At 45.8% G+C, this 25,901-nt stretch overlaps 1 protein-coding gene across 18 annotated transcripts in view; it reads right to left on the minus strand.

Moving 5' to 3' along the window:
* Positions 1 to 24,993, minus strand: part of ppfia1 (PTPRF interacting protein alpha 1) — a 46,476-nt gene extending 21,483 nt beyond the window's left edge. For 4 of the 18 annotated variants that reach the window (XM_031569468.2, XM_031569464.2, XM_031569467.2 and 1 more), the window contains exons 1-9: positions 23,960 to 24,989; positions 21,411 to 21,674; positions 7,535 to 7,636; positions 6,039 to 6,203; positions 5,764 to 5,838; positions 4,226 to 4,327; positions 2,972 to 3,184; positions 2,551 to 2,697; positions 914 to 1,048 (exon numbers count right to left, since the gene is read on the minus strand). In XM_031569468.2, coding sequence (XP_031425328.1) covers positions 914 to 1,048; positions 2,551 to 2,697; positions 2,972 to 3,184; positions 4,226 to 4,327; positions 5,764 to 5,838; positions 6,039 to 6,203; positions 7,535 to 7,636; positions 21,411 to 21,674 — 1,203 coding nt within the window. In that variant the 5' untranslated portion in view covers positions 23,960 to 24,989. Of the gene's footprint in view, positions 1 to 913; positions 1,049 to 2,550; positions 2,698 to 2,971; positions 3,185 to 4,225; positions 4,328 to 5,763; positions 5,839 to 6,038; positions 6,204 to 7,534; positions 7,637 to 21,410; positions 21,675 to 23,959 lie in introns of all 18 variants that reach the window. The other 14 variants (XM_031569463.2, XM_031569462.2, XM_031569465.2 and 11 more) reach the window with 10 other exon arrangements.
* Between the last annotated feature and the right edge of the window lie 908 nt (positions 24,994 to 25,901).

Consider the following 25,901-nt stretch of genomic DNA (forward strand, 5'->3'; position numbering starts at 1 on the left):
TAGAATGCACTCGCTCCTAAAGAATAGTAGTGGTGCCAGTAGTAGAGGCCAAGTGGCTTTGTGTTGAGTTTGGTCTGTCTGACCAGCTGAGAGAAATAAGGGTTTCCCCTCTCTGAGGCTGTGTAGCTCTGGCTGCCTTGGTTTTAGTCTACACAGTGCAGTCATTCCATGCACATTTCTAAAATTCCAAATTAAATGACAGAAGAACCAAACAAGAGAAGGCACAGACAGGACACAGAAGTGTGAAAGCACATGAGGCAGCAAACTGTTGGTACTCAAAGCTCCAGAGGCTCCACACACCAGGTCGCAGATAAAGAAGCCGACAAACATTTATGGGGGAAACAAAGACAAGGAAACTGTGAATAACAGCTTTGCCGGAAAAAGTAGCTGCAAGGTAAATGTGGTTAGGTCTACAGACAGTTCCTTGTGGTACTTTGTATATCAGGGTTACTGCAACTGCACTTATTGAATGCTGAAATGGCAGTCTGTGCAGCAAATCTGGGGATATCTGCTGTGTGAAAATGGTTCTTGATTTTTAAATTAAAAAGACAGAAAATGTCTCTGACACCTTATCTCTTTCATACAAACAATACAGCTTCACTGTAAGAAAGCTTAATTCATCCTCTACATTATATTTGTATTTTACTGAATCATAATCACACCTTAAAGAGGAGTGTGAGTTAGCAGATGTTATTTAGCCAGATTGGGCTAGTTTATTACACTCCTGCAAGCAACACATGCAAGATTTATCCCTTAATTATATCACACATCTAAATGATGTCACATAGAAACAAAAGTTCTGACAGGTAAAAAGAGATGTCAGTGCTGCTTGTGCATGATCCAACTCTGAAATGTGTGTGTGTGTGTGTGTGTGTGTGTAAGAGGAGTGTCAGGAATTAGTGAGTGGGCTTACCTTGGTGAGAGCAGCCACTCTCTGTGCTAGCTCCGCCTCCACCTCTGGCAGCGTCTCCGCCTTCCTGATGGTCTGCTGGAGTTTCTGCTCGGCCAGCTCTAGACGCTCCTGCAGCTGCCGATTCTTATCCTCCGTCTGCCGGACAACATGGAACACAGAACATGGCACTGGGTCAGGACCCGACAATACCATAACATGCTAACTTAAAGAGCATTACAAGGTACTTTCCATGAGTGCCTGAAAAAACTATCCAGATTGGAATGGTCCATCTATTTAGAAATGTCCAAAGTTGAATCAGACAGACTTAGGTGGTAGCAGTTGGACAGTTGTGCCAAAACTGGTAAGTAAAAATTCATAAAAAAGTTGATTGGCATTTACTAGAGTTGTCCCTTAGTCAACAATACTGATTTACAAATAGACACGATTCTCATGCCAGGAGGGAGAGCTACTGAGTCAAATCAGCTGGCACAGAGATTGGACATGGCACACATTTTGTTTCTGAACTGCCCAGCTCTCACTGTGTGAAACACTGGCCACTGGCGATGTGAATAAACAGTAAGCAAAGAGATGCTTATCAGCGCTGTATCTGAACACAAGGGGCCCTCTTCATGCTTTGCATCCCCTGCGGGGGAGCAGCTACGTTTCTGCTCTTTCTCTGTTAGCAGCGCTAAGCCAATATTGTTTCAGCGTGTCAGCTCTGAGGAAAAGAGGAGACAGGGAAGGGAAAGGGCAAAAAACAAGCAGGGCATATAGTGGCGACAAAAACAAAAAAGAGGGGAGAGAGAGAGAGAGCAAGCGACAGCAGAGGGATGACTAGTATGTGCATGCGAGAGCAGAAGAGTGTGTGTGTGTGTGAGAGTTATTGTGTGCATGTTTGTTGATGTGTGAGTTGGTGTGTGTGCACATTCCCTTTGGAGCCACACCACTGTCCCTGACTCTTTGGAGAGCCTCTCCGTAAACTAACATGACTCGCAGGCGTCCTATTCAGCGCCTGCTGCGGTGAGTGGCCTGTGAATGCACTGAGAGGGGTCCTAATGTTGCCAGGGCACTGCAGGCTCTTCCTGCCGTCCAAAAGAGTGCCTGTCACACTACACACACAGACTAGACTACACACAGTTCACACACACACACACACACACACACACAAACCACCCTCCCTCCACCGGCCTGCAGAGAGGAACAGAGGGACAAAGGGGACAAAAGAGTGGCTGGGGGACAGGAAGGGAAGAGGAGGGGAAGGGCCGCCTCTGCTACAAATAGAGCACCGTGTGGAAACGTGCATTACGTTGGACCACCATGAAGGGAGCCGACTGGGAAAGTTGGGCGCTGGAACAGCAGCCACACGGCTCTGCGATCACAGGCTCTCTGTCATACGGGGGGCGGGGGTGGGGGGTGGTTGGGTATAGCAGTGCACATACTGCAATATGGGATATTTAAACCTGTACTCAAAGCCTCCAGATGGCCAAAACAGCCATTATGTGATGACTGGAAAACGGCACAACTGCAATGTTCGGGTTCACCCGTTTGGTTAAATCAACTTGTCCTCCCTGTCCCTGCCCTAAATCTCACAAGGACAGGACAGGAAGCAGAGAGGGAGCACCCAGGAGCCAGCAGTGCTGAGCCTGTCGGTGTCTCACCTGGCGGAAGAGGGATTCCTTGTTGGCAATCTCATTCTCCAGCTTGTCGTTGAGGTCATGCACCGATGTGGCCTCCCTCTGAGCGGCCAGGTAGCGCTTCTCCAGCGTGGTGATGCGCTCCTCCATGTCCTCCTTCTGGGCCATGGACTGACATGGGAGAAACCAATGCAATTATGAGGAGCCTTCAAATACATTTCCATATGGCAAGAGGGAAAAGCCTAAGAACCCACCAGTGCAATCACATTACCTGATGTTTTGATCAAATCAATCAGAGCAACTCTGTGAATTACTACAGACTCCATAGAATATATCAATGACTACTACAGTTGATCTTTGTACAGCCATCCCCCTTCTGTTTATTAAAATGTTCGAGTTCTATCTCCTGTCCAGAAACATCGTCCCTGTGACCATGCCTCCTCACCTCTCGGATGTCCCTCTGCAGACGCGTGCTCATGTCCTCGGACTTGATGAGGTCCTTGCGGGCCGTGTCCAGGTCCTCCTCCAGCTCGGCCACGCGGCCCGTCAGGCACACGATGCGCTCCTTCATCTGCTGCACCTCCTTGCTCTGACGGTCCAGGAGCTCCTGCAGCTCCATCACCCTCCCAACGTCCTCCTCCGAGCCGTCCGAAGAGCGCTGCGCACACAGCCACCAAACACATCAAGATCAAAGTCAATTTGAAAAACACATTTAATAACGGCTACTGAGTAAAGGTGTGTACAGTAGTAAGTAAACTGGTAAATGTGCTGACAAACAAAGGACAGGCAGAGCAAAAGATCAGCGTACCAAACCAGAATCCCTGCAAGGCCACTTTCAAGTGGTAACAACAGGGGCACTTGTGATCCCAGTTCACCAGTTAAGCTACAGGAGTAAGACGCTCAATGCCAGATGACTAGACTGATGGTAAATACACAACATCTAGCTTTTAGCAGGGGATAATTCTAATAATCAGAGGATAATTCATAGGCCATTCTATGCTTTTATGTGGCCACGAGATAGAAACTACAAATAAAAACACATAACAGGTATAGTGTTCAGCTCATCTGAACTGTTTTCGGAGCTGTTTTTGTGCTGCGTCAGGGATAATGGGCCTGTGTGTGCAGCGCTACTATTCGAGTCCGTCGTCAACAAAAAGGGTTCCCAGGGGTGACTCAAGTTCAACTGGCCCTAAAGGTTGGGGCGGGGCAGGGTTTTCTAATGCAATTTAAATCAGCACCAACCCCCCGCTGTGCAAAAGCTCCAATGCAGCACCCAGCGGCTCACCCAGCAGTTCCACCCCCCCCCCCCCCCCCCTCTGCTCCCTTTAATCAAATAAGCCCAGCGCCTGTTTTAGGCCCTCTCATATGACTTATATTACACCATCTGATCCAGCCAGGCTAGACATCATTTATTCATTTAAATAGCCTGTTTGAACAAACACAATGGTGAACCCTCAAGTCGGAGTGAATCCCAAACACAGGCCGTTGGTATGTATGTCGTGAGCGAGATCAGCGCCTTCACACATGCACTGCCTGCCAGACGTAGCGGGCTTCGCCGCACGCGCATGAACGGATGGACAGAATGGTTGGTGGACAGCAGGGCGGCACCATCTGCTACGCTCGGCGCTGACGCAGATAGGCCCGTATCTCTGGGCAAAGGGGGGCGCGGAGGGGGGTTGGGTGGGGGTGTTGAGCGTACCTTGCCATTTGTGCTGGGCATGCTCTCGGAGTTGTGGTTGATTTCTGTCATGCCGTCGAGCAGCACCTTTTTCTGATTGTTCTGCTCGCGGAGGAAGTGGATCTGAAAGGGAGGATGGCAGAGAGAGAGAGAGAGAGAGAGAGAAAGAGAACGGCTCTCACTTAATACATTTACAGAAAAAAGGCCATGAAAGTGGAGCAGATGGTGTGTATGCTAGGAGGTTTTTTTTGGCTGAGTGCAGAAATGTGTTGAGTGCAACAGCAGACCACCAGCAGCTAAACACTGATACTGTCAGAGACTCCACTAATGTTGACACACTAGCTTGTGAGTGTGTGTGTGTGTGTGTGGATATTACAAGCTTAAGTCAGACACCCCACAGAGGACTAACTGCACAGACAGGCAGTTCTAAGAATTATTCAAACCACAAATATACTGTGAGTGCGGACGTACGTGTCAATGAGGGCATGTGTGTGACTGTGTGCGGGTGCATGTGTGTACGAGAGCATATTTGCGTGGTACCATCCAAGTCCTCTAGAGTGGGTCTGGGTCATTTCTGGTTGAGCAATTCACCTCTGCAGAATTTTCAATACAAACGCAGACACACAAATACATAAGTGCACGGGCACGGGCACGGGCACGCACACCAGAGAGAAAAAAATCTAGGCCACTCTCCCATCATGCTCCCTGCTCCCTTTTGTCAATCTTAATCTCATCACAGGCTCGCTCAGAGGCAAGGGAGAGCGACCGCGCACCAAAGAGAAGGAGTATAAAACAGAACAATGTGCAAAGAGAAGATTACAGAGGGCTGTAATGAACAATGCAATGCACAATGTTTTGTAGTCTTACAACAACAACAAAAACAAGAGAGAACCTATTTTGAACCTACACTATTTGTTGGCGCTTCCTTGAATTTAAACTAAAAACAAGGACGCGGAAACATGCCCTTTAATGCCGACATGCTGATGCTGACAGTTCTTGAGAGACCTTGACTCGGGGGAATGTTCTGGCACTTCTGGGTAATTCATGAGCTCACTATTGATGAACAGGGAGTGGTTTGGTGAGACATAACACAGAGCTGTCAGCAGGTTACTGACTCATCGGCACTTCTTCTTTCCGGTGCCAGGTCTGCTAAACTGGTTGGTCCTGATGAGGTTGCCTGCCTTTGGTCATTGGGTGAGGGATTAGTTTATAGAGGCAAAGCAGGTGCTTACAGCACAAATTACACACCAGCGCTCCACATTCCTCAGGGGAAGCCGTGTGCCAAAGGCTGGCTAAGACTGCAACGCAGCCCCGAGTGGAGAACATTCGGCCATGTTTGAGTGTGTGCGTGTGCGTGTGTGTGTGTGTGTGTGTTTGTATATTAGTGTGTGTGTGTGTGTGTGTGTGTGTGTGTGTGTGTGTGTGTGTGTGTGTGTGTGTGTGTGCGCGCGCGCGTGTGTGTGCGTGCGTGTGAGTATATTAGTGTGTGTGTGTGTATATTAGTGTGTGTGTGTGTGTGTGTGTGTGTGTGTGTGTGTGTGTGTGTGTTTATGTCGTACCTCCTTGTTAGTATTTGTCAGCTGTTCCTCCAAGGCACTACACCGCTCAAGTGCTACCCGGAGCCTCTCCCTAACCTGAAGACACAAAAACAAATGTTGAGGTTGAGGCAAATTTCACTGACAACACATAGACATACATACACACACACACATATATTGTTTTGACATATAAACGATTTCTGAATGTATCCGAGACCAGTTTTAATTCAACGGAGGCAGCAAACATCAAACTCAATGTTTCACAGGGTTTGTCATGAGCAGGCCTGCTTCCTCACCTTCTCGTCCAGGGCTTTGTGGTGCTCAAATAGAGATTTGAGGGCCTTGAGCACCTCCACCTCACTGGACACGCCAGCTGGAGACTGCGCCTGCCTCTTCACCACAGTCATCCTCAGAGAGCGCTCGTGTCGAGACACCAGACACTCCAGATGCTCCAGCAACAACTACAGTCAGAGAAGGAGAGAGAGAAGTCAGTAGGAATGAATAAGTCAGTATGATTTACAGTGAAGGTGCATTGCAAACAAACACACAAACAAATCTGTTGGGCTTCAATCTATTTACACAATCTCATGTGACCACACTGTGGGACAATTTCGTCCAAGGGAACGCACCCAAGGATGAATGTCAGTGCCATTGTGTATGTGGCTGTCTGTGACCGCACTTTGTAGGAGTACATAGAGCATTCCAGAGAGTTGTGTGCAAGGCAGAATGCTGCATATTGACTGGTTTTGGGACACACAAATACATGTACACGTACACGTACACACACACACACACACACACACACACACACACACACACACACACACACACACACACACACACACATACACACATACACACACAATCCTGTCACTCATTCGTGCTGTGCAGCACAGTGGGATCCCATCAGGCCCGTTAGGATGACAAAGCCCAAACTCATCCCCTCTGTGGCTCCCTCTAATCCCTCGATCCTCCCTCTCTCTCCCTCTCTCTCACTCACTACACTGCTGAGCTGGGTCCCTGCCAAGTGTGTCAGGCAGCAGCAAGCCACACTTGGATTAACCCCCCCCCCCCTAAACATGGGCCTCCCTCTTCTCAGGCTGACGTATAGCAGCCCCGGGCTGGGAGGAAGCGTGGATAACGTGGCAAGGGGATTAACCTATGGCGGCCCACGTCTGTGACCCTGCAGTGTGCTCCGTCCCTCTCGTTAGTAAAGCCTCCTAATCCACATAGCAAATACCAGAGGGGGCCACAGTCTTCCCTAAAAACACTCTCTCGCTCATCAAAAAGCACAGTCAGTCATCGTACCTCTAAACAAACCCATATACACATACCTCCAGCACACACCCAAAACACAGAAACAGGGGCGTAGAGTGACATCCATTCAATGTAAACTCTGCCTCCAACTCAGAATACAATGCAGTGAAGTGTGTAGTGTGACTGTGAAAAACCCTATGGCCTGAGGGACGCACACTGCTGACAGTGACCCATATTACAGTCTGCACCACGGGGGTTAGTGCTTGTTTCATTTACAGCTCTGCGGGATTGCTTACCCATGTATAAACAACTCCAAGTATCCTATCTAAACCCGACAGTCATTAGAGGTCAGAGAGGGCCACAATCTAGAGCTCAAAGGTCGAGACTGACATTGTTTTGGATAACCTCACTCAGATGCTGGAATTGTTGTGCAAGAGAGTATTTTCCATTTCAGAACACCTATGCGAGAGCATAGTGCATGCATACTGTTCGAGTGAGTGAGTGTGTGTGTGTGTGTTCATTAGTCTTCTCTTACCCGTGTATTGTTGCGCTCAGCCTTCAGCTCGGCGATCTCCTCCTCCCTCTCGAGGAGCTGCTCGCGGCACATGTTCACCTCCTTGGTCAGCGCTGCAAACTCCTGCACACAACAACACAACACCATCCCGTTAGGCCACAGCAACAACACAACACCATCCCATAAAAAGGCTTGTTCCGTCCCAGAATGCAGTCTAACATAAGCAGTCCCACCCAAACAGATTGAACATTCATCACCATGCACTTCGTTGTCCAGTCAAAAACAACGCATCTAATGGTAGACAGCCAAAAATCACAAGCAAAACCTATGGATTGCGTTCTTTGTTCTATCCAACCACAAACCCTGTTTTTTTTCCACATAAAGCTTACTTATGAGTGTGATCTAGTTACTAGATCGGCATATGTTTTTGCAGATTAAATGCATGATTGCTCGAGAAGAATGTGTGTGCCTCACGTTTTAGCCCCAAGGACAAAGTCCAAGCCACCGGCCAGCCACACCACTTCAGAAGAAATGCAAGTGGACACAAGGATGTTTCTAATGTGGGAACGCTTGTGTTTTTGCAGCAAACAACAAGCACAAAAGGCACACAAGCCTTTTTATTGCCTTTCTTCACAACAATGCAACATTCAACACTGGATGCCAATCGACAAGCCATCTTTTGCTGAGCAGGCTCTGAGCACCGTGCTGAGTGTTCAGACAGGCGTAAACTGTGACCGACAAGCACTCAGCGACCGCCTTTCATCACTGCCTCGATGCCTTAGGGAGCACCCAGTGACGAGATTTCACTTCCTCCTGCGGGTGTCAGGGGCGCCTTCCGTCAGGGAAATGACATGAAATTGGATATGGGGGGGGGGGGGGGGGGCGCCCAAGACGCCACGCAAGGAAACTGCAGTCTGGCGAAGCTTCTGCCCTGTCAGAATGAGGTCATATAGCAAATACACATCATCTGTGCATAACATTTGACACCAGGGCTGCAGATGGTATGCTAAGATGCTCACGAAACATAACACTTAGCTTTGCAGAGGCTAACGGTGAGGTGAGGCTAAGGGTCGACACTGAGGGGCTGAGGCTGAGGGGCGCTTGTATATTTAATTCTGCTCCTCTGCATATCTGACCCAGAGTCCTCGTGTCTTGTCCTCCTCTTGGGAGATGGGAGTCCAGGGATCACACACTCAACACGCTCGCTTGCACACACACACACACACACACACACACACACACACACACACACACACAGCTCATCGCACACTGGATTTGGAAGTGGGTTCTGATGGCAAGTAATCCTAAGGCAAAAAGTGGAAGGCGAGTTAGAGGGGAAATGTATATGTGTGCCAAATTCTTAAAGAGACACCGCTAGTATGCAGCTGGGTGCATGACTGACACTTCCTTCCAACTCCAGATATGGCAGTCGATGACTGCCTTCTGGATTTATGAGGTCAGCGTACGTGTGTCCAGTTTTCTGCCAAAAAGAACCCACACTACTGAAATAAGACACCACCACAGCAGGTGTCTCCCTCTGCTAGGAGCCGGTCAACGGTGAGTGGCCTGGAGAAATTAATTGTGGCAGACAATGGCTTCTATTCACGTCAGCAGCATTTGGAGGCAATGGGGAGGGGATGAGCCCTCCACCAGACAGCCAGCCAGACTGCCTGTAATAGGATGAGGGGGTAAACAGCAGAGGCAGAGGAAGGTGGGCCCCACTACGGGTTTGGGGTCAAACAGATGAAACACTGACAGGAGCCCAGAGCAACTGTTTAATAGGAGGTGGAGTAGATGATGCAAAACCAAAACAGGGGCTGCCATCTCTTGCCCCAAAAGTTATAAAAAAAAAATTAAAAAAAAAAAGCACACAAGTGTATCGATTTAAAAGCTAATGAGTGAGCTGCGGGTGAAGAGAGAAAGTGAGAAAAGAGGAAACAAAAAGAGAAAGACAAACAAAAAGAGTGGGACAGGGAGACGGAAGAGAGAGAACTACGTGAGCTGACGGCGTGGCAGTCAGGGCGGCAGCAGACAAATATCAGTCATGGAAGAACAGGTGGCACGGTGTCTGTTTGTTCAAACGCACACGGTAAACGAGGACCACTTAGTGTTGCACCATCATCGTGTGTGACTCATCCTTCCTGGGTGAGCTTTTTACGCAAGACAGAGAAGCACAAGCAGGACCAGTTAATTAAAATAACTATTTACCCATGAAGGCTTATCTCACAGTAGTGTGCGCACGCGCGCACACACACACACACACACACACACACACACACACACACGTGCACACAGATGTGTACACACACACAATCATCAAATTACACCATGTTACAGGTTGCTCTGCAGGTCATTAACCCACATGAAAAAAGGACAGGAACACCCAGGAATGTGGCATTTGTGAGGTGGTATATTCTGTGACGGCGGAAGAAGTAACCAATGACACAGTCCCATAGCACAGCAGAGAATGATGACAGAGGGGAAAGATTAAGCAGAATAAAGCATGGAGGATAAAGATTTCCATAATCGCTCTGCCTGTCGCCCACCACCCAGTGACATCACACAACAGTGGACCAATCAGAGGAGGTTGAGAGAAAACTCCGCCAATTTTGCCTAAGTATAATTACTCTTCATTAGTTCATGACTAAACAAAGTTATCCTGAGGTTTATGGAAACAAACAAGTTACTTTTCAGAAAAGCACAGTTCAAAGGTCTCTTACACCTATAAAAACAAGGTTTCACAGGATGGTTACGAGAGGCCTGTTTAAATCTCCTACTTTACTTCTGTGTTACATCCTCACAGAAAAAACATGCCTCTGGGAAGCATTAGGCCACATTCCGGGTTTGTTCACTGAAACTGGTAAAAACAGATGGTGCAGGCTACCGTCCTTCTAAAACAGACTATAAGGTTGCAACCAATAACGTATGATTCCTTTCACCAGGGACACAACCGCTAGTGAGTTGGGTATTACTAAGAGAGGAATGGAACATTAGTGTTCTTGCCAGGCAGGTTTATGTGACTGGATCGGTCTTATAGATCACATTACATGACATTAAGTGTGTATTTCTCAAGAGCTCCAACTGGTTGATTATGTTTGCAAGTGCCTATGCCTTATGTAATAGGGGCCGCCCGATTATCTGGTTGTTAGATAGTTGGGGCAGATGTTTGCAAATTTATGATTATCTGTCATCTATCATAAAAATAATAAAAATAAATACATTTTAAAAACCAATGCGTGTACTCCCCCCATGCATCTCCTCTGTTAGATAATAATGCTATAGGTATGGCGAACATCCTTTCCACAAAATTCCCTCATTGGCCAAAATAACGAAACGCCGTTATCTGGCGTTGAAAATCAAACATTTTCTCAGACCTGCTGGAAATGAGGATGGAAGGTAAGAATCCAGCAAAAGGGTCGCCGTGGTCTAACCAAAATGCATTAGGCCATTTGGACCTTTATGAATGTGTGTAAGCTACCCCTAGCTACTAAACAAGTGTGGAATATAAAAGAAATAAGGACTTGTAATAAGGACTAATTGGTGCACTTTTGCAATAGGTTGCAACAGTTTGACCCAGCACATTTCACAAACAGTAATGGACTGTATCTATTTCAAATGAAAAAGTGTGGACACACAGGCTAGTTTTAAGGTTTGATATTTCAAAGTTTATGATTGAAATGCAACTTGAAAAGATGCATCAATTCGCTTCATTTCTAACGCAATGATTGCCCAAGTCTGTCCGATAATTGAATGCTTTTGAAATAGTGTTAGGCATCTGTTGCATAGCCAAAATAAGGTTTTATAAATAAATGAATACATTTTACCACAATGTCAATAGTAGCCCCCTTTTAGAAAGTCCTGTCTCTTTCTCGTACACCGTTTCATATGAACGTGCACCCCCTTGCACACACATTGCAGCTCAAATTACAGATAATCAATTATCAGCCTGAAATATTGGTTCTAGTCCTGGTTTTGTCGCAGATAATCATTATCGTATCAGCCCTGAAAAAAAAAGATTGGTCCCCTATAAAATCGCAAATTGCTTAAACTTTTTCTAACTGGTCAAGTATAAAAAAATACATTCACTCCTCTAATAAGAGCTGTGTAAAGGACATCCACTTTCATCTCTCAGGAATTCTTGCACTGAATGTCAACACATAGGCACCAGCTTGACACGTTCAAAACACTGATGCCCTGCATTTTCTCCACCTCGTGGGAAGTATAGGGCTTTGCTTGATATTCAAACAGTTCAGCTTCGACAGGACATTCCTTTCCAATGCTGGCTGTTTTCAAATGCAAGTATCCCTTTGCCCTTTTCCCTCAGCTCCCCGCAGGTCTATGCTCAGAATGCGCCTGACGTGTCTCTGTGGTTTAACAGGGCTGCAGGGAAAGCAAACGGAGAGGGAGGACCGGGCGTCATGGCGGCTGGCGGCAGGCGACACTGGGGGTGCTTCTCCCGTTACCCCTGTGGCTGACTCGGATCGTTTTCAGGGCCCATGGGGTGTGGGGAAGGGGGGAGATGACTGGGAAAGGGCCTTGGCGCAACAAACGGTGTGTGTGTAGGGGGGTATGTTACCCTGCTGGCAGATGGGGATGTTACAGGTCAGAGTGCGCCGTCCACCTGGCACACACAAACCGCATTACAGGGTCTTCCCACACTCAACAGGCTGTGGGGCTTATTGTTCCTGTTCAGACCCCTCAGAATCAAGAAGAAAACCATATTCAACGGCATAATAATGCAAGTAGATAAAGGCAACCAAGTAGGCCCCATAGGCACTAGCAGTAATAAGTCTGCAGGCATTTCAGACATTACAAACACACACGCTTATCCTTAACTACTCATGAAATATGCACAGTGAAGGACTGAGTGCTAATGAGAGAGGCTTGTGCTGGGGCTCTCGCTGGCTGTCGCTAGGCAGATGTTATGCAGGTAAAAGCATGAGGATGAGGTTACAGAAGAGCAGCTTGTCTGTCACTCCGACCCCTTCTGCCTAGGGTTCACGCAGCATGCGCGGACACACGGACACACACACACACACACACACACACACACACACACACACACACGCTACATAGTCACTCACAAAAAAAAAAGCCCACAGTTGAGCTCTCGGGGGAGAGCGCAGTCAGCCAAAAGCAACGTGGTGAAGCAGTATGGTTCAGTAGAGCTTTGACATGTCGTCCTGGGAGTGCCAGGCGTGAGGCTGTCAAGATGCTCTCCCTGGTGACAAGGCTGTTGATTTGCTTGTTTATTTGTTTATTTTTCCTAGATGTTTCTTGCTAAAAAAACAAAAAACACACTAGCTTTATTTACCAGTGAAACTGTATTTCCTCTTTGAGCAGAAGAATTCGCTCAACCTCATTAGCAATGTGTGAACTTCCACCCCCATCTTAAATCACCATGTTTACAATCGTGGGCTGTCCGGCGATGTGGCGCAGCCTCCTTCTGCTTGAGTGCAGACTGGGTCCTACCTTGCTTCTTATATAATCCCCCTCTCTTCCTGTGTAGCAGGGCTTTGACTTTGTTGGTGCTGGAAGAGGCCTCAGGCTGTGTGTGCATGTGCTCTGAGGGGCCCAGAGAGGGTCTGGGGTGCGTGTATATGAGAGTGTGAGAGAGAGTGTGCGTGATTGTGTGTGTGTGTGCGTGATTGTGTGTGTGTGTGTGTGTGTGTGTGTGTGTGTGGGGGGGGCAGGTTTGGCCTGAGTTAAGCTGGGCCCGTGGCCATCTTTGCTCCTGCAGCCTGTGCTGGTTCTACTGCTGTGGCTCCAGCATGCTCGCGGGTCTCTTTAAGCTAGCTATTTAAACTCACATCTGGCATCGAGTCGGCCTTGGCAAACTCCAGTGACGGCGCTTGGAACAACCCAGCCTTTGTCTGTCTGTCTGTCTGTCTGTCTGTCTGTCTGTCTGTCTGTCTGTCTGTCTGTCTGTCTGTCTGTCTGTCTGTCTGTCTGTCTGTCTGTCTGTCTGTCTGTCTGTCTGTCTGTCTGTCTGTCTGTCTGTCTGTCTGTCTGTCTGTCTGTCTGTCTGTCTGTCTGTCTATCTGTCTATCTTTCTGTCTCTCTCTCTCTCTCTCTCTCTTTCTTTCTTCCTTTCTCTCCTTTTTGCGTTTGTCTATGTCTCCTGCTCTTTTTCTTTTTCTCCCCCTCTCATTCTTTCTTCTCGACCTCACTCTCTGTCTGTCACTCACCATCTTGTGTTTTTGTACCTGCTCATCCATTTAAATCATCTAGAACAGGGGTCTTCAACCTTTTTCAGCCCAAGGACCCCTTGGCTGAGAGAGACACTGAGCAGGGACCCCCACCCCCGCCGCCCCAAATTTAGAACTGATATTCATATATTTTATCTGGAACTAAGTGTCAGTCACACACACACAAACACACTCCCCTACACATGTTTGAACATAATGTTACATAATTTGTAACACACAACTCGTCGATTTTTTTTCTCCCTTACAGTTAGCCATTACTCTGTATTCAATGAGGGGACACACACACACACACACACACACACACACACACACACACACAAAGAATTGAGTAGCTTGAGAAGCTTAAGTATGGATGAAATATCTCATACCTAGTGAGAGGCCTGACGTTTGACAATTCCTCACTCATGTCTTTGGCAACAAGATTCTCCCTATGAAGCATTCAGTGCGTCACACATGGCTCTTGCACCGTTTGTGCACATCCCGTCACATTTTGGCCAGGGTATATCATGTTCACGGAAAAAAATGTCGATCACTTTGAAAATCTCTGAACTTTTTTGTACGTCCATGCAGCTGCTGCTTACAGAATATAAATTCCTCCTGCATCTCATTTTGGTCGACAACCACACAAACGCTAAAAGCTGAGGGTCGTTTGACACGCCTGTGGATTCATCTAATTGTAGTGCAAAATAATCTGCTTTCGGGAGTTTCGCGACTAGTTGTGCCCTCACATCAGCTGCCAATTCATCAATTGAAAGGGGAAAAAAGCAAAGGGATGCTTTTCAGTTTGGTTTACGTACTCCTCCTTCCCAAACATCGTTTTTCACATATTACTAGCTGCTGGCAATATTAAAATTTTCCGCAATTATTTATGGCGTTTTGGTCTGAGCGACATGTAATGCAACTTGAGGGTTTTAAAGCTAGCTCGCCAACTGTGGCTGATTGTCTACTGGCCCTCAAAAGATTTTAAACGGGAAATATTAAATGTGTGTTTCTTTCAAGTGAGCATGGAGGTTTGCACGTTTGATGGCTTCATACTTTCGTTTGATAGCACGGAAGAGCAAACCACGCACACTGGTAGTTCATCACCATCGGTCTCTCTGTAGGTGAAGCCAAACTTCAGATAATTATTTGAATATTTACGTGTTTTCTCCAGTTTGCGTTTTGGGGTATTAAGGCATGTTGGCATCCTCTGAAGGTAGAGCATCTCAACCGCCATCAGTGCTGTATGAAGTGGAGCTTTTGTTCCGAGATATTACAAAACTTTTAAATTGTATGGTTATGGCAGGTAACGTGTTTTGGCACCAGATAGCTAAATGTAGCTAAAAGTGCATATGTTGCCATGATAATCAAATGATCGTGTGAAGATTTATGGGTAGCCTATGTATTATTTTATAAACGAATAGAAACAATTGGTACGATCTGTTTATGTTTATGTAGCCTATTGGACGTTTTAAATTTTTGGAAGAGGGAAAAATGCTTCAGATGAAATAATTTGGCGGACCCCCTGCAGTACCTCCGCGGACCGCCTGGGGGTCGCGGACCCCCGGTTGAAGACCCCTGATCTAGAAGCAAGATGAAATGATGTTGTTCACCAATTCCTGAACATAAAAGGAGCATGCTGGCAATCATCCTGTATCTTTTCATCCAACTATGTTTGGCTCTAAAGCAATGCTGTATTTGTTACAGTACATTGTGCATTCCAGCATAATTACTTTTCTGGAAGGCCACAGATATATAAAGAGATTTTTTGCAAGCCTCAGAGCTGTGGAATGTACTGTGTGTGTGTGTGTGTGTGTGTGTGTGTGTGTGTGTGTTTGTTTGTTTCTGCCCTGTGTTCTCCATTCAACAGGACCTTGTGAGGATTGAGCTCTGCGGTGAGATTTCCCTCTTCCCTCATGCTAAAGCGACACACACTCACATAAAGCACACACAAAACAAAAATACTGTTTAACTGCGTAACTGGGTAAAAACAAACAAAAGCCACAATCAGAGGCAAGAACTTTGCCCTACAGAAGGCCACTGACCCTACAGTCGATAGGGAATGCTGTGCTTCAATATGCAAGTACATATTGCTAGCTAAGTACAACCAGTATATGCAATATTCTGGCTTAAAGCTCAAATGACGTCTTTGAGGAACCTGATCCCAATCAGACATTGGCACTCTGGCACTCTGATATGAGGACCGCATTTAAGGCTGGTGGTTGATGTGTGTGTGGTAGTGATGAGACTACACAGAGACTATACACCCAACTCTGTTTGCCCACCCTCCTCGAAATACTGGATTATCTGGCTGGACCACCCTCTAATTTACACAGATCTGCGTCTTGTAGAGATTTAGGATTAGTTGAGACACTGAACTCTTTATCTCCAAGCCTAGAAAAAAAAAAATCTGTTGACACAACAGCCACTCAGTCAATCTACAGTTCTGCTGTGGCTGACAACGCTATCTAAACAGTGAGAAACAAAAAGCAAGATCTTACTCGCACAGGACCTATAGGGAGAACTTGTGCGGTGTTGAGTGCAAGCATAAGCCCATCTGTTGAGCCAAGAAGTGCTACATTCCATACAGGATGCCACAGGTTCATAACTTCACTCCAATACCCAACCCGCTTGCACATACCCACTCTGCCGTGTTCAACAGATACCGAATCCATATGAGAGCGATGGAGGAAGACCATGATAAACGGTTGATGACTGAGGGATACTGAGAAAGATCATGACTGTTAGGCCTGTAGTCTCAGTAGAGAATGAGCACCGTGATTGACATGAGTCTTAATAATCGACTGAGGAGTCTATGTAGGCCTTCCTGGAGGCATAAGCCTCCTCCAGAATGTTCCTCACTTCAGCCAGAGCCATGGCTGGCACTGCTCCCTCATATTTTCACTCCATGGAAAAAAAAGAGACCCTCTCTCTCTCTTTCATTCTCACTCTAACACACATACACACACACACGAGCGTGAATGGAATTTCACTGTCAGACTTTCCATGGATACACAGCATACAGCCGGCTGGATTCTGCAGGAAAATCAATAATGCCCCCCCACCTACCCCTCCTTTAATGGGCACTGAATAAACTCAAACGAAAAGGAGTAGCACACTGTAACAGCTCGGGGGTGAAAAGCCTTTGACAAGGCAAATGGTTTGGGGGAGAAAAAAAAAAGATCCAGAGGAGAGACAGTGTAGCATTAGGCTACCCTTTTGTTTTTCGCTCTTCAACCCACAGCCCTCCTTGCACCCCTCTCGTTTTGATTCACCTTTCCTTCATTCCTGGACGAGGATCACAAGACCAGTCGACAGCGAGCCAGCGAGTTCTCACTCACTCACACGCTCCCTCATTCCCTACCACTTTGTTTTCCCTCATACCAATTACTTAAAGAGAGATACAACGAGGAAGAAAGAAAGAAAGAAAGAAAAAAGTCACGTGAAGTGGGCTGTGCTCTCCCAGCAGCACAAAGCCCCCACTGTGCCATCCCAGTTTAAAGACCCAACGCTCTCACAGAACCAGGGTGAGAGAAAGAGAGAGAGAATGAGAGAAGGCAAAGGGTTAAGCTACGACACCACTTCAACCAAACCGCACACTTAACCAGCCTCACACTCCAGCGCTCGCACTGGCGCGGCGCAATTAGCCCAATCAAAGGGAGAGCGCTTCAAATAAAGCCCCCCTCAGCTGTGCTCGGTGCCCACGGGAGCCTGCAGCTGGCCGCCTGGCTGGCAGACCCCGGGAGCTGTGCTCTCAGACTACTTCACTGGGGGAGCGCCGCGCCATGCACCAAAAGCACGAGTGACCTTTTCACATACCGTAGCACCCCCCTAAACAACCATCCTAGCCTCCCGGCTCACAGGGAGAAAAAAAAATTGTACAGACCACACACACATGGACTAAAAGTCGCCATGAGACGTGATGGGAGGCGTCACACCCTCTAACTCTCACACCATACATGCGCCCCTGCCACCTCGGAATGCTGGTGCATTCCACACCCGACTAGTCAAGCTCTCCAGGAGGACATTGGAGGACCAAAGAGGGGGCAGAGAGGGCTAGTAGGGGGGGGGGGCTGGTGGATTTGAGGGCCGGTTGTCTGAGGCTGTGGTTATCAGGCTGTCTCCGGGAAAACCAGGCCAAAGGAACCATCTATTTAAAATGCTCTCACGACAGGACAGGAAGGATGTTAAGAGTTTATGCACACTCACACCCCCTCTCCTATGTGCTGCAACACACACACACACAGACACACACACACTTTCCTTGAGGGTACAGCTCACCATGTCCGGCTACTTTACGAGAGGTGACAACACAACCACACTCACATAACCTGAGCAGCCAGTTGCAGCCTTCCACCAATGGGTACCATCCTATTATTCACTTTAAACAACAGATTTGTACTCGATCCAAGTAGTTTTCATAACTCACTGGAAAAGACAATGAATGGGGACATTACTCTTGCTTCCAATTGATGAACAAAATGTCAGCATGACCACTAGGTACAAGATAAATCACCTTAACAATCACAGGACATATTGCAGAATCTGGACAAAGACAAGAACAACCCTTCATAAAGTTGTGTGTCCATTTCGGCTGTTTTTTTTTCCAGTTTCTTCTGATTTATGGTAGCCATGGCCTTGAACATGAAAAGAAGTCTGGTCTTATTTCATTTGAGAGCTTTTTGTTGTCCGAGCAACCAATTATTGACATGCAGGCTCCTGTAACATCAAGTCAGACTGGTCTAGGCTTCCCAACCTCACTCTGCACTGTCAAGCTTTGAATACACATCACAAACACATTTTCATAAATAAGTTTCAACACAAACAACAGGAATAACAGTTGGAGACGAGCCGGCGGCTACACTGAGGCCCTCGTCTGCCAACCCTCTTGAGAATGCCAACTCGTCCACCACCCACACCTCCTTTACTTCAGCACATATACGTTCCTGCTCGCTCCTCTCTCCCTCTCCCTCTCCCTCTCCCTCTCCCTCTCCCTCTCCCTCTCCCTCTCTCTCTCTCTCTCCTCTCTCTCTCCCCTCTCTCTTCCCTCTCTCTGTGGTGCCATTTATTAGTCTGTGTGAAGGCCAGAACATCCCTGCAGAGAGAAGGGGGAGGGAAGGAGAGAGAGGAGAGAGAGAGACCGCGCCTGCCTTGGGATTTGTCCAGAGAGTACATGTGCTTCTAAATAAACTGATTTAGAGGCCTAAACGCCCTTTCTTTCTGCAATAGTGGAAGAACCATCAATTAGCAGTATGCAGTCATTCATCACTAATTCAATAACTTGCTCAAATGCAGAGCCATCTTTCTCCTCTAGCCCTTGACCCTCAATAAACACACTGCTCCTAACCAATTCTGCAGATTTCTCTGCATGCATCTAAATCTACGTGACATAATTCCTGTTCATCACTTTTTACCCATCTCCGTGTTTCAGAAAGAGGCATTGCGTACTGCCAAAACTCTCTACACGGCCTCAGTGGATCATTCTGAAATCTCAAGACATCCAAACCACAAGGCAAGAAGGAGGGAGCTCATTTCTAAGCCCAATGCTCTATATCGCAATCAAAAGAGTTTCAGTGTGGACTCTACCTCATCTTCTGGTGCTATGAACTAGGGCTGGGCTATAAAGTGATTTGATTGGCTGTTGAGCTAAAATATCGACAACATTTCGCTAGAACCGCGGACTGCATCTTCAAGGCCACACACACACACACACACACACACACACACACACATCAACAGATAAACATAGTGCCAAATAGTTCCAAACAAGTGATAGTCCAGTGATAAATGAGAAATGATAACCATTATATGATATTATAAATTGAATTAAACTGAAAAACAGGGCCACTGTAGGTTTAGCAGCAACCATTGGAGAGCTATGCTCAGTTCGGGCGCCATTTGCGAGCAATATTTTATGATGTTCAACAGCCTTAATCCATGAATTAAGCCAAATTACTAAAATGATTAGGATGCATATTTAACTATGACAATCGCTTATAGTTGTTAAAACAGAAGGTGGTATTAACTGTCAAATGTTTGCACGGTCTCATGGCTAGATGCACACATTTCTGTGAAGAATTGTTAATGCTATGATGAATCATGCAGTTCTGGAGAAGGTACCTCATGTCTGTAACGCCTACTTTCTACAGACAAGAAATACAGAATGCAAGTACCGACTTGCTGCAGAGACTAAACCATTTACAAACAGGTGTGCAGACAAGTGTGCATGAAAGGAAGTATTTTCCACGCTGAAAAACAAAGCCTCATTAACACTGATGGTGAATGCTGTAGTCTACATCTCTCTCTCTCTCTCTGCCTCTCTGCCTCTCACTCAAAAACACACACACACACACACACACACACACACACACACACACACACACACACACACACACACACACACACACACACACACAACCTAGCTGTCAGATCAAAGTAAAAGTGTAATGGAGTATGGAAGTATTTCACAACACATTCCTTCCTAGCACTGCAAACCATCATTTCACCTTCAGTACTGAAGAGAAGATCATTCTAACTGCACTCCACTCTCCAATAAAAAAAAAGCTGTGTACAGCTGTGCAAAACGGTCCAAAATAGGTTTGACAGGAAACTCCTTCAATGTATCCAGATTGAACAGAACAGCTAAATATACATGGTGAGGAAACACTCGCAGGAAACATAAACAGACGTTGTTGGGCACATAGAAACTGGAGTTACAGCTCATGTGCTATTCTCATCAGGTTTCTTTTAAAGGTTTTCCTCTAGTTAAACAAGGGGGCAAATCACTACAGCCTGACACGGAGATCTAGGGTTCTTTAAATAAATACCTACCATGACACAGTCATGGCTAACTGGCATGTGAATCAGAGCTTAAAAGGTGTTTGAAAAAGATAGCACACTTTTAATCTCATGATGACACGATGATGTAAGTGAGCAGAGATGACAAAACGGCTTGTGTAGCTGATTGGTGGAGAAGTTCTACTTGGAACACTTCACCCATTTCTTAGATCATGTTGAGACTGCTGAGAAAGTTGAGAAATCTGACCAGCAGTTTTGAGGAGGGAGCTTTGTTTGTAGACATTCTAGCATTTCTACAGCTTCGTGCAGACCATGGAAAGACAAAAACAGATATGACCAACATGAAGCCTTCGGATCCCAAGGGATGTCTCCAATAGACAATGACTGAAATTCTAGCCTCCCCATCTACAAGGTCCTCTGTCTTGCGTCTCAAATCAGTTTGGCCATCTGCTGAAGAGGATGGCCTGAAATACTGCCTTTGATCCAACCACTGAAATACCACTCATAACCCCTTTCCCCCATCTCCCTGAACTCTGCCCATGGTAAATATTGGTGTAGCATGCTTTGCGTTTTCTCCGAAGAGAGAGAGTTAAGGGGGGACACATAGTCCCATAAACACTCAAACATTAAGAAATGGTGTTTTAATGTGTAGATGCTACTCAATACTTAAATCCTGGACTTTAAGTTGTATATGAATATTCTGGCTGGCGCCTGCTACAAAAAGCAAGCTCAGTATTTATATAACAAAAGCAACTATGCACTTGGCACTAGCCGTATCAAAAACAGTGGTCCATCGTCATCAGTACTGCTGGCAACAGATAATGCTTACACCCCACACTATAAGAATCTCCTCCATCCAGAGTAGAATACCGTCCTTGCTGCTGCGACCTGGGTCGACTCTAAGCGCTTACCTGGGGCAGAGCAGAGTTGAGCTGCCTCTGGAGGGAGTCCCGCTCGTGGCTGACTTCATGCAGCTTGCTCTGGGTCAGGCCTAAGTTCTCCTGGGTCTCCCTCAGGGTTTCCAGAAGCCGGTCCCTCTCCTCCAGCATGGACACCATCAGTGACTCAAAGTGGCCCTCGGAGTCTGACTGCAGCGGGGATCCGGACCCCCTGCCATTGCCATTCCCATGGCCCACCTCTGCCTCACTGATAGTGGGCATCACCTCGCACATCATCTGCAGGAAACAAATCACAGCTTGAGACAAATTCTGTTACTCATAACCATTAACTACATCTACCTGAAGGTGGGATTAACTAAAGAAATATTAGTGTGAAAACTACTAACACTACTTTCTACTCTTCTTTTTTTTCTTTAAATGTGCCTGCCCCCGAATGTTGACAACCCAAACAAATGGCACGGTCACTGAAGGTGTGAAGGGAAGAAACTGCCCTTAGGCTATAAGCACTGTACTGGTAGGGCCTACTTTTCAGTTCTCAAAGTGTGGATGTAAGCACCAGCTTTCTGCTCTGTTGAAGTGAGAAATCAGTTCTTTATGCTCTAGGACCTTACACCACTAATTTAGTTTCTTCTCAAAAGTCAATAACCACCCACCCCCCCCAAAAAAAACAGCTTTTCTAGGCAGTCATTATTCACAATCTATCTCACCAGGGCAACTTAACAAATTCATAATTCTATAATATAATAATGGGATGTAACAGTAAGAAAAGAGTAAAATATGTATTGATTGACAGATCTATAATACATCAATAGCTCAAAAAGCACATCTCTTTCTCTGACAAAAGCGTAGACAGCCTGGCCATGTTCTAAAGCTAAACAGCACATTCCAAAGAGCTTGGGTGCCGTCTCCACGCACGCACACTGTCAAAGACCAGCATGGACAAGTGCAAAGGCGCACTACACTATTGGCCTATCTCTATGGTGGAATTAAATCTAAATCTACAGCATATCCTAGCTCCCCATTAACAGAAGGGGGTTTAATTATGTCACTGGACCTTTTGGAATGGTTATCCAGACATTCAGAGATCATGTGAGAAGACTTGCAGACCAGAGCCTGACAGAGGTTCAACAAATCAGCATGGATGCATTCAAAGTTGGAATAGTGGGCTAAAGAGCGAGAAAAAAATCCCAACGCCACTAATGTTCAAAAGCCATTGTTTTCACTTCAGTGCCCACTTGAAACCCAGCCGTAGCATCCATTCAACGTGTCCTGAGGAGACTACCCTGGCAATGGCAATAGCACACCCCACCCCCACTACCAAACAACCCCCATACCGACTTGACAAATCCTGCAAGACTAGCAGTTAGGTATCACAAATCCTGGAGAGAAAAAAAGGGTTACCCTAATTTCACTAGGCAAATGGACTCCGCTGTTGTGCTCTCATAACGAGGTCAAGCGACGAAAGCACCCGAATGAAGATCACTGAAGGGGGAGGGGCTATACTTTCAGCCGCACGAGACAGATTGACAGATGGCACTAGGAGGATGCTTGTCTTTCCCTTGCCTGGCAAGCTGACATACTGTCATGCCCTACTGTAACCGCTCTTAATTGTAGCCCCGAAAACTTAAATGAGGTGAACCATCGATTTGTCCTCATGCGGCGAAGTTACTGAATAATGTGGAAAAACTGAAGAATTCATTTTCAAGCCTTTACCACTGAGGTGCTGTCTGGGAGGCCTCCTAGCCAGAGTAAACAACTGTCACATTTTTATCATCCATACCCTCAAGACAAATATTTCTAACGCTTTTATGAAAAGCGTTTAGTTTGTCTAAAATATATGTGTATTAGCAAAGTAAAAATCGTTCAAGCTCTGCGTGGACAACGTCATGTTTTTTAGCAAACGTAAAACAAAATGTGCCCATGTGGACGGTAAAATTAAACGCACTAACAACCAAATTGTCTAGTTTGGCAATCTTCTAACGTACGTGACAACTACTATTTTCGCTATAAACAACAATTCATTCCACTTTCAAATGATGACATTAAATGATTCACTTTATCTTACAAAATTAAAAGAAATATACAAAAGGAAGAAATAACAATGCTCTCTCTCTAACGTGTGCTGGAATTTAGATTGAATAATTAACGTTACCACACATAAACTGCGAAATTAGCAGGCCTGGCTAACAAACAACAAGGTTAGTGTTGAAGGCAAGCTACCTAACCCACTTCAGACAAGGATGAGTTAAAATACATATCGTTCTCATCACTTCAATGAGAAAAATAGGGGAGAAGTCAAGCAAAAGGAGATGACATACCCACAGGATTACAACTGAAAAACAAATCTGTAAAAATGTAATATAATTATGGGAAGAGGGATAACCAGATTAAAACGCCAGCCATTAACCGAACTAAAATGAGTTCAACAAACGCTAACACTGTCATTATCTTATGCTTAACATACATGTATGTAACATAAATGTACGTCCTAAATGCATGGATAACAGAACTACTATTAGTCAAAGTCAAGTATGGTATCTAATATCAACATGTAGTTTTACCTTCGCACAGTTTAGATTTCCGTCAAGTCCACTTTTCTTTTGTTTTCAGGAACAGTTTGTTATCTGAAATGTAATCTGACACCGGTTATCCTACAGTTGTTTTGCCCTCGGATATAACGGTGAAGTTGTAATAATCCTCAAAGCCATCAAAAATCATAAAATCCATCAACTGAGAAAAAAATCGGTCTATGAAATTTTCGCCACAGGAAGGAAGAAAATCCAGAGGCCTCATAAACCACACCAACATTGGACAATTATCTGAATCAAGTGCTAGCTTGCTATCTGGATATTTGGATGTATTGCATGGTTTTGCTGTGCTGGCAATTGTGTGTGACATATATCAACTTCTAATACTGCTTGCCATTGTAGTCCTGATGCCGTATTTTCTGTCAAACAATTATGGCAAGAATTAAAGCTCTGTAACCATGTATTTAAACTTAGATTTCGCTAAACCCCGTGCCCCACTAACTAGCAAGCTGGCTCACTTGGTAAGCCAGCTAGCTACCAAGCTAAAGAGCTAAACAAGGCTAGCGATGACGCTAACAAGCTAACATTAGCCAACTCATTTGATGGCGAGGGGATACTCAACAATATTCTGGTGCGGAAACAAGTAAGGCACCTAAAGTGGACCACCAGACGAGTTAATAAGTACTCAAGGCAACGTTGTGAAAAGTAAACATCCAAATGTATTTCTTCCAGATCACTTCTTTGCTGTTGAGCCGCGTCACCAAGTAGAGCGGAGCAAAATAAAAGCAGACTGCTAGATCCAGGAGAAAATTTGGAGCTCCCGGAGACCAGGAAAACTTATCTGTGTCCTAAATACAAGATCCACCGCGAAAACCTGTAGTTATCCGCGATCATTTTGGTTTCGCCCACTTTGAAATAATTAAATCCAGCATAGGACAGCGTTTGAATCTCAGTTTTCCCGAAACCCTGGTCGATGGAAGCCGTCCCTCTCCCGGTCGGCGGAGAAGTCACTGTGGTGTTATCTGCCGTTTCCTGCTCTCCAGAAAAGTCAATGCGTGCTGGTGACGTTGGTACGTGGCTCGACTCGGGGAGCACACGCAGAGTAGCTCCAGCCTTCCTCAAAGCAAATAGCCATAGGCCAGTGTGGGGCACAGCAGATTCAAATATGAACAAAACATATATAGACACCTGTATCTGAACTCTCTAGGTGAGCTAAGAGCACTCTTTAAATAGAATATAACTTATAAAACAAATATATTATTGTTGCTGTTATTGTTATTATTTTTTTTATTATTAAAAATATATTGCATAGAAAATGTATTTGTACTCATATAGTGTTCAATTTTTTCTCTCTCTCTCTCTCTCTCTCTCTCTCCTGACACATTTGTATTGCCCACTTTAAGCAGGACAAGATTAGAAGTATCTGACAGAGCCACTTTCTGTCCTCATCCCTCAGACCCTCTCTGGTTACGTCTCCCTCCCACTGTCTGGTCTGGTCTCTTCACCCCAAGAAAGTCATGTGGCCCATGACCCCAGCCCCCTGCCCACTCACTTTTGTCCCCATTTCAGCAACTAAAATTAGATCACTCTTACTTCAGCCTGTTCCTGAGAAATTACATGGGGACTATGCCACCCTTTGTCTGGCAGACTGTAAGCATTAGCATACATTTTCGTCAAAAGCCAACTAATCCTATTTCATTAAAACAGGATATTTCTGCTTCCAGAGAGAGAAAACACACATATCCATGTATCTTTAGTGTTTGTTCCTTTGTGGCATTTTATGAAATGTGGGAATGACATCAAAGTGAAAGAAAGAGAAGTCTGATGATGCTGGTTAGTGTAGAGTTTGAGTCATAAGTCACATGGGTTCTGTAACTGACCTGTCAACTAGTTGAAGAGTCTGACTTTGGGATTTGCTTGTTTCTTCTCCTTTGTATTAATGTGCAATTGCCCACATGTGAATGAGCTTTTTGTT

The sequence above is a fragment of the Clupea harengus genome, chromosome 6 (assembly GCF_900700415.2).
Source record: "Clupea harengus chromosome 6, Ch_v2.0.2, whole genome shotgun sequence".
In the NCBI taxonomy this organism is placed as follows: domain Eukaryota; kingdom Metazoa; phylum Chordata; class Actinopteri; order Clupeiformes; family Clupeidae; genus Clupea; species Clupea harengus.